The sequence below is a fragment of the Echinops telfairi genome, unplaced genomic scaffold (assembly GCF_000313985.2).
Source record: "Echinops telfairi isolate 266 unplaced genomic scaffold, ASM31398v2 ScPeMD7_19;HRSCAF=73, whole genome shotgun sequence".
In the NCBI taxonomy this organism is placed as follows: domain Eukaryota; kingdom Metazoa; phylum Chordata; class Mammalia; order Afrosoricida; family Tenrecidae; genus Echinops; species Echinops telfairi.
Window position 1 is genome coordinate 6,122,094 of NW_022103916.1, and position 15,024 is coordinate 6,137,117.

Sequence of the window (15,024 nt, forward strand, 5' to 3'; positions counted from 1 at the left end):
ACACAAAACTGATTCCTATGAGGCAGAGGGTAAATATGTCTCAAATGTCCAACTTTTCCAAATTGCTGTACCACTCCATTATTTCTAAACGCAATTTCTCCCCCTCCCCTCAGTACCCTCTGTCTTTGGGTTAATTCATTGCAACATTTCACAGAACCCAAGAGCCATATTCTTAGGTGTGGCTTTATTAGGGAAGAAACGAAGCAATTTGGGATTGGGATCAACTTGGTAGTAACTCACGATGCAGTTAATCGATCAGGACCAAATTCTCGCCTTTTGCTGGGGGCCTTCTGGGACAAATGTTCTTTAGTTCCATGGGTTGGCAAGCCCCACTGAAACCTTGTGCCAGGCGCTGGTGTCTCACGACATCACTATTGCTACTGTTCACTGCCATCTCGCATTGTCTTCTGGGTTACGAGCCCCCTCCCCATGGCTCTCTTTTAAGCCTAGTGTGATGGCAAAAATTGACCAATCCCTATGTTAGAGTGCCATGCACTTCACCTGCATGTTCTCACCTGCATGAGGATACCATGCACCTATTTACCATTCCCTGGGTTGGCCACAAGCATAGCTCCATCCAGTTATTGGGGGTGCAGCGCATTATAAAGACTATGGCTAGAAGAACCACATGAAATAGCTCACTGCACTAAGGTGAAAAGAGAAAATTCTCATTGCCAGAATCTTAAGGCAGGAATACATATTTAATATTTTCACCCTTAGTAAGGGGGAATTTATGGCACAATAATTAAGCACTTAGCTGCTAATCAGAAGGTTGGCAGTTCAAACTTACCTAGAGACTCTGCGGGGGAAAGATCTGGCAATTTGCTTTTGTAATTTCAGTCAACATTTTAAATGCTATGGGGCCGGTTCTACTCTGTGACATAGTATTGCTCTGAGTTGAAGTTAACTGAATGCACTCAGCAATTAACTTAAATCTTGAAGCGTCTTTCTGATTTTGAGGCTGAGATTATCCAGTCAGCAAGATTATATTTTTCAAGTTAGCAACAAGTTTTTGAATGAGGTCTTTCATCATGTGAGAAATGACTTCAAGATAATGAGACCCATGTCCCTGTGTAATTTAAGGACACTACTTCATACCTTTCTAATAGTTTGGAACACAAAGCTGAGCAGGAGGTTGTTCTGCAAATGGTCCCCAAATACAGTTATCTTCCTGTAAAGAGTACAGCTTAACCTGGTTCCAGCTTTTCAGCCCATTTACAACCTGGCATTCAATTATAATAAATGAAATCGAGGATATTGGGCAGTAGGGAAGAGGTGGGGAGGAGTGGGTAAGAAAACTGACAACTTGAGGTGTCCAGATCTCCAGGCTGGACACAAATTCATCTTAACAAGATGAGAAACGATGTACGCACTTAATTTTATCAAGATGATCAGTGTATTCAGGGAGTATCAGTGACTAGACAGAACTGTTTGGGGCTTGAGCCTCTCCCCCACCCCCAGACTCATTTCAAGGACAATTGCCCTGAAGGTGCCTTCTCACCTCTTCAAATCATGCAACTTGGTTTAATCCATGAAATAAATCAATTAAATTCACAGAAGCCTCATTTAATAGTATCAAATGGAGTGTTTTATATATATATATATGGCTCCCTGAACAGGAGTGATGGACTCAGGCTGGGCCTTCCTTTATTAACTCAAAGATTGTTTTAAAATCAATGTGCAACAGCTGTTCTCCATAAAACTTGGAAATTGAATTATGGTTGTGAAAACTTGATAGAGTTTTTACCCTTATCTATTTTTCCTCCTTCTTAAGGGTCAGCATACATCCTTAGGCTGGTGAGATCTGGGAGAGAAAAACCCAGCACTGTGATTCCCCTGGTTTGCTCTCAGAATTTCAAAGTGTCTTCTACATCAAGACAAAGGTTCACCTGCCAGTGCAAATACAGATAAAAATCTGCTTTGGTTGGCTATACCAGGGTTATGTTTGTAGTGTCATTTCTCCAACATTTTGTTTAATAATTTACCAGAACCAAACAGTCATCCATTAACAAATGAGAGAGAGAATGAATCTGAGTCTGAGAAAAAACACTTCACCTTTTATCTTCTCAACTGATTTACCCACTGACCTTGGGCAAATATTTCTTAAATACAATGAAGATGTTGCTCATGCCCTTAAACATCTCCCATTATCCTGCACAACCTCCATAACAATCATATATGCACATGACCCCAAACAGAATTAATATTATGATTATTTGTGATACCTTCTGAACCTTATGGTTTTTTTTCTGGTAATTTTTACGATGGTTCTGAGATCGTTTTCTTATTATCCTGATGAAAGTTGTGATTTCTGGGCAGAATCCAAGGCCCCAGAGTGCTCTTTGGCGACTGCTATGTGCCATGACATTCAATTCCTCCTCCTATTCTTCTGCCCACCCCCAACCATCTACTTGTTTTGTTTAGTGAATATGAATATCAAATATAGAATGAACACACATTGAGTTTCCAAAACCAAAATGTCAAATGAAAAAGTACCACAACTGACAGTAGTGAACAGTTTTCATAATTTAATGAAAAAGTATTGGTAAAAAGGTGACATTTAATAAAAGACTTGAGTTTATCCTGGAAAACTGGACTATATAAAGGAAAATGGAAAATAAAGAAGGTTAAGAGGTAATACTTCAAACAACAGCAAAATGTAGCAAATACATTTTGGAACAATTGAAATTTATACAACTGAAGGCTCCTTAATTTATCTAGGAAAATTCTGTAAAAATATCACAACTCTATTTCCCTGACTGGAATTATTTTAGCAAATACTCTCCCAATGGCATTATATATGCAATTTGGCCGAAACACTGTTTCAATGCTTGTTTTCCTGCCTACTCAGAATGGAAAGGCATCAAAGGGCAAAGGCTACTGCATTGGTCTCTAACAATATAACTCCACTATAATTTTAATACCATGCAGGTGGAAAATTATTATTGACCCAAGCAGATTTCAAAGAAAAAGTACAGAAACCTAGTGCAGAAATAGGGGAAGCTTTCTCCCTCATTGTGGAGGACCCAGAGCATTTTCTATCCAAACAAACTACAGGAAATTAATCACACAGGCTATAGCATCTTCACACAGGCACAAAAGGAGCATTGGGAAGATGTAGCCAAAGGAGAGGAGAAATATATAGGTTCCCAAGAAAAGGAGCAAACAAAAGGCAAAAAAGGAAACCATTAATAAGGCTACAAGAGCAAAGACAGGGAATGGAAAACTGCTGAGTTTTCCATGTTGATTCAGAGAGGAGCCCCTACCCTTGCAAACAAATGCCCGACTGCAGTTGGGCTGTTTCACTAGTAACACACTTAGGAAAGTGTAAAACAGGCCACTTTGGCTGAAAAGTCTCTACACTTTCTTAAAATAGAAGAGAACATTAATTTATAGTAAGGCTAACAAGAAAAGAGCTGAGAATTACAGTTTGTGTCACATTTTAAAAAAATTGCAACTTTCCCCCTTCTTTGAATGGGAAACAGATAGGGTTCTATTTCCCTAAAATGCACTTATTCTCTTCCTCCCAGAAATGAGCCAAAGTTGACAGTTAGGGAGCTGTGCGTAAGCAGCTCCTAAATGCACAAAAGCAGTCTCAGCTTTTTGGTTGGGAAGCTGTCTCTGAGTCAAAGTTGACATAAAGCAACAATGATAGGTTTTCTCAGATTATTGTTGCTTTGTAACCAAGCGAGTAAGAATACCTCTGTGCATTTCAGTGTCCAGTATTATCTGAATCATACCTCAGTGGAAGTCATACAGATATGAAGAGAGGTATACAAAACTGGTTCTAGTCAAGTTTATCTGAAGACAATATAAAAACTCTGACGTGGTACAGAGCCCAGAGATGGTCTCACTTTGGAAAAGGCTCTGGGAGCCTTGACAAGTGCCGAGAGACGATCAGAGCATCTGCCTTGGAAGTAGGACTTCTACTTTTGTAAACACCATCCACAAGTTAAACTTTTATGCTTATTGGCTGGGCGAAACAGTTATGAAGTGCGGCCCCCAACACGCAAGTCCAGGAACAGGCACTGGACGTTTATATGAGCATTAATATTGACTCAGTAAGTGAAGACATTGTAAAAGGAACCCCACCTGGTGCAATGCAAAGGAAAGGGGTAGTGAGTGGAATAGTACATGAGATAGCTGCTTTCCTGCTCTCTCCCTGAAGGTTTACAGATTCCAGTGGAATAAGAAACATCCTACAGATAGGAGCTCTAGAGTCACAGGCTGTGTCTTCGAAAGATAAGTAATTTTTAGTGTCTGAAAATCATGGTCTCTTGCAATTCCCATTAATAATGCAAGGGTACTTAATGCGCATGCTCACCAATATGTTATTGTAACTGGAAAATAGCCCCAGTATCTAGTGAGGAAAATACCCTGGGCTCATTTGTTCCCAATAGACTCTGACCCAATATAAAAATGCAAACGAGAGTCGATTAAAAACAAACAAAACACAAACAAACAAATTAGATAATCTGCAATTCTTATAATGTGCTTGTGAAACCAGACTTTGGAAACTGCAAGTGGATGCACTATGGAAAAATTGCTCTTAACATATATGCTAGAATCGTTTTGTTGTTATGAGTTTCCTCCAAAGGCAAAGGTTGGATTATCCTTGAAAGTTTCTAATCACCTTTGCACTGAGCTATGGGAAAACGAATGAGTCTTGTTTTTACCATGGCAATACCGTTTGGAGTCACGGGGAGGATTTTCCCTGTCTGAGTTGTCTCTCCTAAGCTTGACTTTCTCTCTAGTCCCGTCACTTTCTGCTTCTGAATCACTCAGTTCTAAATCTGGGCAATACCCATCGTTTTCCTGATAGGAAGCTTTCCCTGACGACCGCCGAAGGAGCTGCTTACCCCACAGCTGCTCTTTGGGGTTAATCTTGGTTGGCTTCACATAGCTCTGGAGGTCCTCTGTGCTCCTCACCCACCGGCTAGTAGCCTCCTTAAAGGATGTGCTCAAATGCTCCACTGTAGGTTTTCTATAGCTTCCCTGACTGGGCAAATGAGAACTAAGCATGGGCTCCTGGCCACAGACCATTTCACTTAAGCTGTCCTTTGGGGTGACTTCTCCAGATAAACTGCCCTCCAGGCCATTGGATTTGGCAAGCCTGGCGCTGGGTGGAATTTTCTTGTTCTCAATAGAAGACTGTCCATGCAGGGCAGTCGGAAGGACCAGAGGCTTACCCAGTGACTGTCCATGACAGCAGTCTGGAGATGGAGTTTTCCAGGCAGGGCTAGAATCCTTTACTTCACTCTGAGGGTGGCTCAGGCTAGCCAGCATACAGGTGTTCTTGTTCTTGAATGGGTATCTTGAAGAGGACTTCATTCTCATTTCTGGGCCCTTCTGTGGTGTTGGCTTGTTCTTCATACTGACAGCAGGGGAGCTGCTACCAGGAGAGGGGCGTCTGTGCTCAGGCTCTGTGGAGCCGTTTTTGCAGTTGTCTAGGGATGGTTTGGGCATTTTTAACTTTAAGGTGATTCTTGGTGGTGGGGAGAATATTGAGTTTTCTGGTGCACTTGTTACAGAAGGTCCTGAGAGCAAAAAGAAAGAATCATTTGAACAACTGGTGCATAATGGTTTACATAATGGTGCATATCCTTATGGCAGAGTGGGTCCATATATACATTTCCCCCAATTGTTTACCAGGCACATATATTTGGTATGTATGTACATCGTGAGGTTGATGCTGGAGTGTGTGTATGTGTTGGGGGGGGAGGGGCTATAGCTACAAAACTCAGCAATGCCACTCTTTTCTAACTTCCAATCTCTTTAGCCCTGCTCTCCCAATCTGTAGAACTATCACAAAGACACTGTATTGTTTTCTGCAACCCCGCATCTGCCCCTTTCATTTCTCAATAGTACTACTAGCGATGGTTTAGAACAGGGTCTCACACATATCTGTGTGTGTGAAAGTGTGGGTACTACAGAGAATTTAGGATGTACCTTAAACAGACAATTAGAATCTTTCCTAAAACAAATCAAATATAAACCATTAGAAACATAGTAGCTCTGGGTGGGTGAAGTACATGGGAATAAGTGTTTTAAACTGGCATTAATAGGAGTGGTTGTAGGTGGTATCTTTGAATAGTTTCCCAATTATGAATGACCATTCTGGAGGGTTGGGGAGGTTTTGGAGTAGTAAGGCCAGCAGAAAGGAACCATGACCTTCCTGTCCACACCTGCTATGGGCTTGGCTTATAGGCTTAGCTCGGAAGTACTTGGCTGGGTTCATGGGTGTGGGCATTTCAACATGAACCATGTTAAGTTACTTGGTTTTGTCACCCACAACCATAATTACAAGAGTATTTATTATTTTGCGTGCTTTGAAATTGAAAATCCACTACCAAACAACTCTTCCTTGAAGACAGGCTTGGTGTTTGCCATTAGCCACCAAAAACGGGATACAAAGAGAACAGCATCCAGGTATCCCAGTGGGTAGCATTTATTCCCTAAGGGTTCATGTTGCAATGCCCACACCCATGAGCCCAGCCAGGGGCTGCCACATGCTGATGACACAAGCCATACTGAGGCAGGCTTCTACCTATCAGAAGTCACATGGGCTAGCAGACAATTTTCTTGCTGTCCTTTGGCTTTTCCTGCCTTACCTGTCATATTGCCTTAGTAACTGAGCAGCCCTGCTGTCGACCTGACCTCATTTTGGGGTTCCTCCCTTGCTCTATGGTTGACTGCCAGTATGAGCCAGATTCTGTACACCCTACCCACCAACCCCTACAGTGCTGGCTTTGGCACCAACCTCTGTTAAATGATCCCAGGGAGACTACCAATGTCACTGAATCGGATTATCAAATTTCCAACCAAACTGGTCATATGTAGGACACTATAATTCTGCCCATCTGTCTTTCTCACCAAGTGGGCAGTGTACCCTGCAAGTAGAGGCTCTGTCTTGTTGACTGCTCTATCTTCTAGCTCAATTCTTGGCCATAGTAGGTGATCAATGAGTAGTAATGAGTGTATCAATGAAAAGACAAGAATCTAGATGTCAAAATTTCTGGTTAAGGATTTGTTTGAATAGAATATTAAGATGAGTAACCCTGGAAGGAAATGTTTCCTGGAACCTAATATTAGATGCTATCCTAATGATTTCAAAATGAAATCATTAGGCTGTAAAGAAAAGAGTAATTTTATGGTTCCAACTAATGGCTCCCAATATCTGTCTGGGACCTGGAATATCTGCTCTAGATCCATAGCCCTAACATAGCCCTAGATCCATAGCCCTAGGGTTGAACAACAGTTAATGAGATATTTGATGAGAATTTTTCAAAGATCTTTAAGTGAAACAATTGATATAAAACTTAAATAGTTAAAAAACATGATGTAAACAGTCTATCTATTTGTTAGAACAGCTATAACATGCAGGTTACCTGAGGCAAGTTCCTGGTTAACCAGCTGAATTTCTAAGTTGAAGATCTGTTCTTGCATTTTGACGTGTGACATTTTTAGCTTTTCTCGCCTGCTTATCATGTAGCACAGATTGCGGACCTGAAAGCCCAATCCCCAGCAAATAAAAAAAATGTCACTTTAAGCAAATCCAACAATTGAAAATGTACATCAAAAATAAATTCAACTGAAGTCTGCTGGGACTGGGGGATGAGGAAGCATACAGACCCGGGAGCTACATAATGAAACCCTCTCCACAGGAATTCACGCAGCTTTGTCAGTTATGAGATCCTGGTTTCCACATAAACTATCAGCACAAGCAAAATCCTCCAAAGTCATCTTTTGAAACTTGTTCTCTCTGCAGTGTTATAAGTTCAGTATTTATTTGCATAGCCAGGCTAGGACAGGAGAATAATGGCTTAATATTTCTGCCTTCCTTTCCGATCTCTTGGAGCCCTGGTGGCATTGTTGGGGAAGTTATTGGGCTGCTAATCCAAGGCTGGTGGTTCAAGCCTACTAGTTGTTCCGAGGGAGGAAGAGGGACCATCTGCTCCCATAAAGATGTACAGCCTCCGAAACCGAGGAGTTCAATTCAATTCTATGGCAATGTTTTTTTTTTTGCGGTGGTGAGGTTTGGATCCCTGAGTACAAATGATGGCAATTCTGGATCCAATACAATTGTCCAGGGAGCACCTGACCAGCAAGTGGAAAGATTGGAAGTAGATTTTTTGCTCACACTTTCAGTTTTTTAATATTAACTTTATTTTAATGAATACACAAAACTTTGTACCTCAAAACAGAGAATACATATTATAGTCAAAAGTCTTTGAAACATCTGCAATCCAAAAAGTAAATATTGGACATGTAACAATCTTTGTCCATAGTGTAATAAAACTGTATGTTACTTACACAGAAGAGTTAAAATAGTTATAAACAAATTTACCTAAATAAACTGGACCTTAAACTCTTATGCTCTTTTTGAATAAGTAAGATATAAAAACTGAAATTATACACTATGTAAAAATAAAGAATCTGTCCATACTATCAAGTATTATACAGCTATTAGAAAAGGTGAGGTAGAATTATGTATAGTTATCAGAAATTTCCAGGGTGATATTTTTTAGATCTTCAAAAAGCTTTTTTTGGTGAATGAGGTGAAGATTTACAGAACAGTTATCAGTCCTACTATTCAACAATTTAACATATATTTTGTCTCAACCTATACATTGCAATCTCCTCAATGTATTGTTATTTATTTCATCTCCTCCCTGTCACACTTTCAGCTCAACCGAATTTCCACAGTTACAGGAGTGAGATTTTCACTTAGTCTCCCCAGCTGGACACATTTCTTAACTTTTCTGTGCCCCATTACATTTATGTATAAACAGGGGTAGTAATAGAGGCTTTTTCATAGCCATGCTAGAATTAAGTGGGTTGATATTCTAAGACTAGTGTTGGCACATAAGCGATATACTTGAATAATCTTTGAACATCTATTTGGTAGATCCCTGATAAATATGAATGTTTTGTGTTTTGTACCCTCCTCATAAACCTTGAGTTAAAATGTGGCTCTCAACCAGGAGAAATTTGTCAATGTCTAGAGACACTCTTGATAACCCTAACTGGAGGGGGTTGCTAACAGCACTTAGAGTGCCTAATAGGACAGCCTCCTGACAAAGAAGAACTATGCAGTGCAAAATGCAAATAGCGCTTTTCTCAACAAATTCCCACCCCCCAGGTGTTCTATATTTTAATGTAAAATGACACACTAACTTATTCTGTTTCTAAAGTTTCCACGTTCAGTACAAAGTAAATTATTTTAAATCCCTTTTTACAAGGGAATCATATTCCAGATACTAACTCTCAATACCTCTTTTAGCTTTTTTAAGCCTATGTTGTAAAGTCTTAAAACTACTACTGCATAAATTAATCAGACCAGAACGATTTATTTATTTATTTAATAGTTTTATTATTATTTTTACACCTGGTCTGTGTCACAAAATGAGAATAAACAACCGTGTCTCAGAATAATATCATCAGCAAAATGTTTCTCTTCATCAGAGCCACATGTGTTAATGAAAGATAAAATTTACTAACTGGCTATCATTTACCTAACTTACCAGGTTTTTTATTTGTTTTAATGGTTACCTTTGCATTCTTATTTAAAAGAGAGCCTTCCTTGCCTCAGCCTCCATGCTATCCTAAAAGTGAGAGAATAAGCTTAGGTCTTTTAAAGATCCCCAATAAAATGGTTCTTTATTCAATATGCGGTCTTACAAGTATTTAAGTAAAATAGAGCTAAGCCAATTGAGATCAAACATTGAATAAAAAGTAAATCAAAGGAAAATTTAGATTTACAGCTCATAGCATATATAAGTGAGGACTTACCAGTCCCTTCCTTGAATGTGCCTGTCAAAATCTAAACAGCTCAATATATGGCAGAACAGTGAACCCAAAAGATTTACAAAGACACAGAAGTCCTTAAAACCAGTGTAAGCTAAAATTTACAGCTGCAAAACCATTCTTTACAAAATCCATTCTTAGAAGCTTTTATTTAACAAAAACATCAACATAGTAAAGCTATTACTTCTCCTTTTTTAAAGCTATTGCTTCTTGCAACATTCTCCACCTAGGTCTATATACTTCAAGGCGTTGATTCCATCTCTCTAGCCTTTCCTCCACAGAATTCTGCGCTCTTCAATTTACACCTTGTATTAATTGCAGTTTTCGCATCCTTCCTATTCAGTGTTCTTTGAGTTTGGGGAGCAAAAAGAAGTAGAAAAGAGTAAGAATAGATTTTAAATTGGAAACCAAAGAGTAAGGTTTCTCAGTGAAATCATCAAACCACAACCCTCACTACCCTCGTAGAATGAACAGGTGCATTGTTATGATGGGGGAAAAAATCCCTCAGCATAACTTCCTTGAGCCCCTTTTCACTAATGCCATTTTCAATAAAGCCTTCTTCCTAGGAAGTCCCTGTGATCACACTGGGTCCTTCCAGAAAATCTGTCAAGATTACCCTTTGGAATTTCACAGAACAGTTGCTATAACCCTTTAAACTGACCTTTCTGCTTTAAATTTAACAGGCCCAGGAGATCCCATGGGAAGTCACTATTCTGAGTAGACTTTTTTTGGGGAAGGCACCCTATTGAACCTAAAACAAGTGTTTTACTGACAGAACTTATCTGCAGCCATCACTGATCTAGGGGCCTATTTAAACAAGTCTTGTTCTTTTTATGGGAACTGGAATCCTAGTAGCAATACTGCTTTTACTTACCTTTATATAACATATAACTTAACTGGAAGTGGGGCTTCTATTTCTACACAAACCTAGATCTACATACTCGTTGTGAGTGGTCATCTTACCCTTTCCAAGTCCTGTCGTAGATGCATAAACCTTCTCATGCGGGTTTGAATGTTTTCTCCGATTGGCTTTGGTAGGCTCTCTTCTTCAATTGGAGGAAATAATGGCTTGTTGAAATTACTTTTCCGCTTCAGTATCCAGTAGTTGTAGATAAAGTTCATAGGCACTTTGGGTATGTCCAGCTCTGCAGCCACATCTTTCGCATGGACCAGGGTATAGAAATCCTCCTCCAGTTCCTGAAGCTTCAGTGCTCGCAAGTTGACCTTCTCAGTTGAGACTTGGCTCTCTGCAGCTTTGAATACGGCATAGTCAGGCTCTCCTAGTGCAGCCCGCTTTGTATAGCTGTGTCTGACGCAATATGACTTGAATCTTACTTCATCTCCTTCATCTAGGATGGTCCTCATCTCTAGGTTTTGCTCAAAGGCACAAGTGACGTGGAAGGCAGTGATGCAGCTTTTCACTGAGCACTGCGGAAAGAAAAGATGTGTCAAGGCAGAATAGGGAAAGGATGGAGAGGCCTACATTCCAGGGTTTAAATGGAAAGTTCTTAAGATGCAAAGAATAAAATGGGAACATTGGTCCTAAATTAACCATGACAGCTGCTTTACAAAAGTAGCCCAGGAAACCTGCTCTCACAGAAAACAGCAAAAACGAGATTAAAAAAAAAATCAAATTCCCTTTTAAGGTTTCAGCTCAGGCATTAAGGTCTTTCCAGAGAGCTTTCTCTTTGACCCTAATCTTGTGGTTCTTTTACTGTTGTACCCATATAACTTTATGCATGCTTCTATAATGGTCCCTTCACACTGTATACCTCTGTGGCATAACTATAAAAACCCCGGTCATAGGTTTTAAAGACAAGCTGCTATTCATCTTTACATCACCAAAGATGAACAAGCAGGTTCTAAAAAGTGACAGTTCTATTCTACAGTATGGCTACAATCTGAAATTAAGTTGATCACATTCTGCCTTTTATTCATAGATCTAACACACTTATTAAAGTACAAACACTTTGTACCATGCACTGAAGAGTCACAGAATGGCAGAGCAGGAAGAACCAGGCTCAAGAATGCTGCTCCTGTGATTCACAGTTAGCGTTAATGGCAATTTGCTGTGGTTATAATATTATAGTGCTCCTCCTGAATAATAGAAGGGGGTGCATTTAAATTTATGCAGAGCAGTGGGGGAAGCAATGGAGGAGGTTTCTGAAGGAACCAGAAATTTCCATGTTTAAAGCCAAGTCTCAATTATTTTGGAAACTTGCACCTGGAGGGCAGATAGTTCAATTACTTATGTGTTGGGTTTTTAATAATTGAACATAGAGAATCACTGTAAATCAATACAAACTTAAAGAATGGAACTCTGATAGGTGTTCTTATTATAGATTGAGAAATTCAGTACCTGAGAGACTATTGGCAGCCACCAAAACTTTAACGGGGCAGATTCCATTAAAACAATTTCATAGGATCCGGAATTCCATGGGCGAAAGGTACTTGTAACATTCCCTAAGATTATCTAACTCAGCCTTATATATATTCACTGAGTTAAAAAAATTGTGGTAAATAATTTACCACCGAAACCTTTGCCATTTTGATCAGTTAGTATATAATTCAGTGATATTAACCACATTTTCTTTTCTTTTACATTGAAACTAGAGGCAAATTTATTTAAACACTTTCCCCTCCAAATAGAATATTTACCCCTTTTTAGATAATTAAATCATTTTATTGGGGGCTTGTACAACTCTTATCACAATCCACACATACATCCATTGTGTCAAGCACTTTTGTACATTTGTTTCCCCTCATCATTCTCAAAATGTTTGCTTTCTACTTGAGCCCTTGGTATCAGCTCCTCATTTTCCCCTTCCCTCCCCGCTCCCCTGAGCCCTTGATAATTTATAAATTATTATTTTTTCATATCTTACTCCGTCTGAAGTTTCCCTTCACCCACTTCTCTGCTATCCCCCAGGGAGGCAGAAAGGGGGAACAGATAACCATATTGTCTACGCTATGTAACCATCACCATTATTTACTTTTAAGTTTTTCGTCACCTTGAACAGGATCCCTGTACCCTTTAAGTCATAACTACCCATCTTACCTCACTGATAAACTTTTGTCCCTATATATTTGCCTGTTCTAGGCATGTCACATAAATGGTATCACACAGTATTTATCCTCTTTTAACTCACTTAATTCAGCATATTGTTTTCAAGGTCCATCCACATCTAACATGATGGACTTCATTTCTCTTTATGGCTGAATAATTTTTCAGTCTGCTATTTTCACCAGATCCCTAGGTGCTTCCATTGATGATTCAAGTGTGGGAATTTAGGCTCTAGCAGATCAGTGTTGAAAGCTCTGCATTCAATCTCACCAATTCTGCCTTCTATCCGACTCCTTTGTCCTATCAGCACATTATCTGTTTCTGAAGTCTTCGAATTAATCTTTTGGATTTCTATTTTCTATATTTGTATGAATTCAAATTTTGAATTTATTTAGTCAGTTCTTTTAGTGTTTTCCTGAATTCTTCTAAAGTTTTGTCTTTGTTTTCCTTGATTTTGTAAGCATCTTTCTTATGCACTCCCTCTCAATCTGTTGATGGTACCTAAATATTACTCTTGGAAATTCCTTATCAGGTATTTCCAATGAGATTTCTTTTCTCGAGGTTTTCCGGTTCTGTATTTTGATCACTTGTCTGAGTCATTCTATATTCATGTGGACTGAAATTGTCTGCTGTCTCCAAGATATTGTGGAGGTGTTGTGTTTGTATTTAATTAGTGAGTGTATGTTGGTGTATGATTAGAAGTTCATCACCTATGTGGCAGAGGATGGGAGTGTGTGTGTGTGTGCTTGTGTACATGTTTATGTAGAGTAGTTGAGAGCAGGTTGATCCTGTGTTGGTGGTTGTCTATTGTTGATCAGGTGGTACAGGAGTAGGCGATGGCCTAAGCACCATGATGGGACTGCTGGAGGTGTGGGTGTGGTTGGGCAATGTGGGTACAGTTGATGGCTTTGGAAGTATGGGTCAAGAAAAAAAACACAGCAAACAAGTGAAAATAATACATAAATAAAGAAAAACAAGCAAATACTAACAAGAGAAAAGTAACTAAAAAGTTAAAAGAGAAAATAAAAATGAAAGAAGAAAAAAAGTAATAAACAAAACCAACCAAAATTCATTGTCATCAAGTCAATTCTGACTCATGACGCCATAGGACAGGACAGAACTGCCCCTGTGTGTTTCTGAGACTGTACATCGTTACAAGAGTAGAAAACCTCATTTTTCCCCTGCAACTGCTGGTTTCAAACAGCTGACCTTGTGGTTAACAGCCCAACTGGTAACCATTACACCATCAGGGCTCCCCCCCACAAAATTAGTGTGGGGGTGGGGGGAGAAAAGAGAGTAGTAAAGTAAAACTAAGAAAGGAAAAAAGAAAACTGAAGAGAAAAAAGAGAAACAGGGAAATCAGAGAAAAAGAAAAATAAGGGAAAGGAAAGAACAAAATTGGAGGAAATAGGGAGCTAGGGCACAGAAAGGAGAAAATTGGGGGTGGGCAGGGCACAAGGTATGGGTCAACATCCTCTGCTTGCCAAGGAGGTGTCTGGGGTTAGGGTTTCTAGTCCTGGAATGAATTCTTGCAGGCTCACAGGAAAGAGATCCTGTCTGCCCTGGGGTGGTTGGGAGGACTGCCCCATCTAGCAACGAATGTGCTACTGGTCTGAGACGGTAAAGCGCATATGCCTCCAGATGCTGGGTTCGTATGAACTTGGTGTCTGATTCATTCACAAGGCAATGCTTTTAATCTCAGATAGAATAAATTCTGTACAAGAAGGGCGAGGTGGGGGTTGACCATATGCCTCCAGATGCTGGGTTCGTATGAACTTGGTGTCTGATTCACAAGGCAATGCTTCTCATCTCAGATAGAACAGATGGTGTACAAGGAGGGCGAGGTGGGGGTTGACCACACATTTGGTCACCAGGAATGTATGGAGAGAAAGGGGAGGTTAGGCTGTGATCTGCTTGGTCAACAGGTCGAAACCACCAACAGTTCCTTGAGAGAAAGACTGGGCTTTCTATTCCTGTAAACAGTTAGTCTTAGTCTTGGAAACCCACAGGTGGTTGCTATGAGTCAGCACTGACTCTATGGTACTAAGTTTGGAGGTTAGTGATATTTATAGTTGGAGGTCTTTATGTATAGGTGCTAAAAGTGAAATGAACCAAATTTTGGTGCCAACCAATTACTTATTTACTTAAAACAA

General features: G+C 39.7%; 1 protein-coding gene across 2 annotated transcripts in view; it reads right to left on the reverse strand.

The window, feature by feature from the left end:
- Positions 1–2,513: 2,513 nt before the first annotated feature.
- Positions 2,514–15,024, reverse strand: part of JADE3 (jade family PHD finger 3) — a 64,856-nt gene continuing 52,345 nt past the window's right edge. Inside the window, exons 8-10 of one of the 2 annotated variants that reach the window (XM_004713193.2) lie at positions 10,771–11,235; positions 7,389–7,506; positions 2,514–5,537 (exon numbers count right to left, since the gene is read on the reverse strand). In XM_004713193.2, the coding sequence (XP_004713250.2) occupies positions 4,630–5,537; positions 7,389–7,506; positions 10,771–11,235 (1,491 nt within the window). In that variant the 3' untranslated portion in view covers positions 2,514–4,629. Of the gene's footprint in view, positions 5,538–7,388; positions 7,507–10,033; positions 10,155–10,770; positions 11,236–15,024 lie in introns of those variants that run through there. The other variant, XM_045288333.1, reaches the window with a different exon arrangement.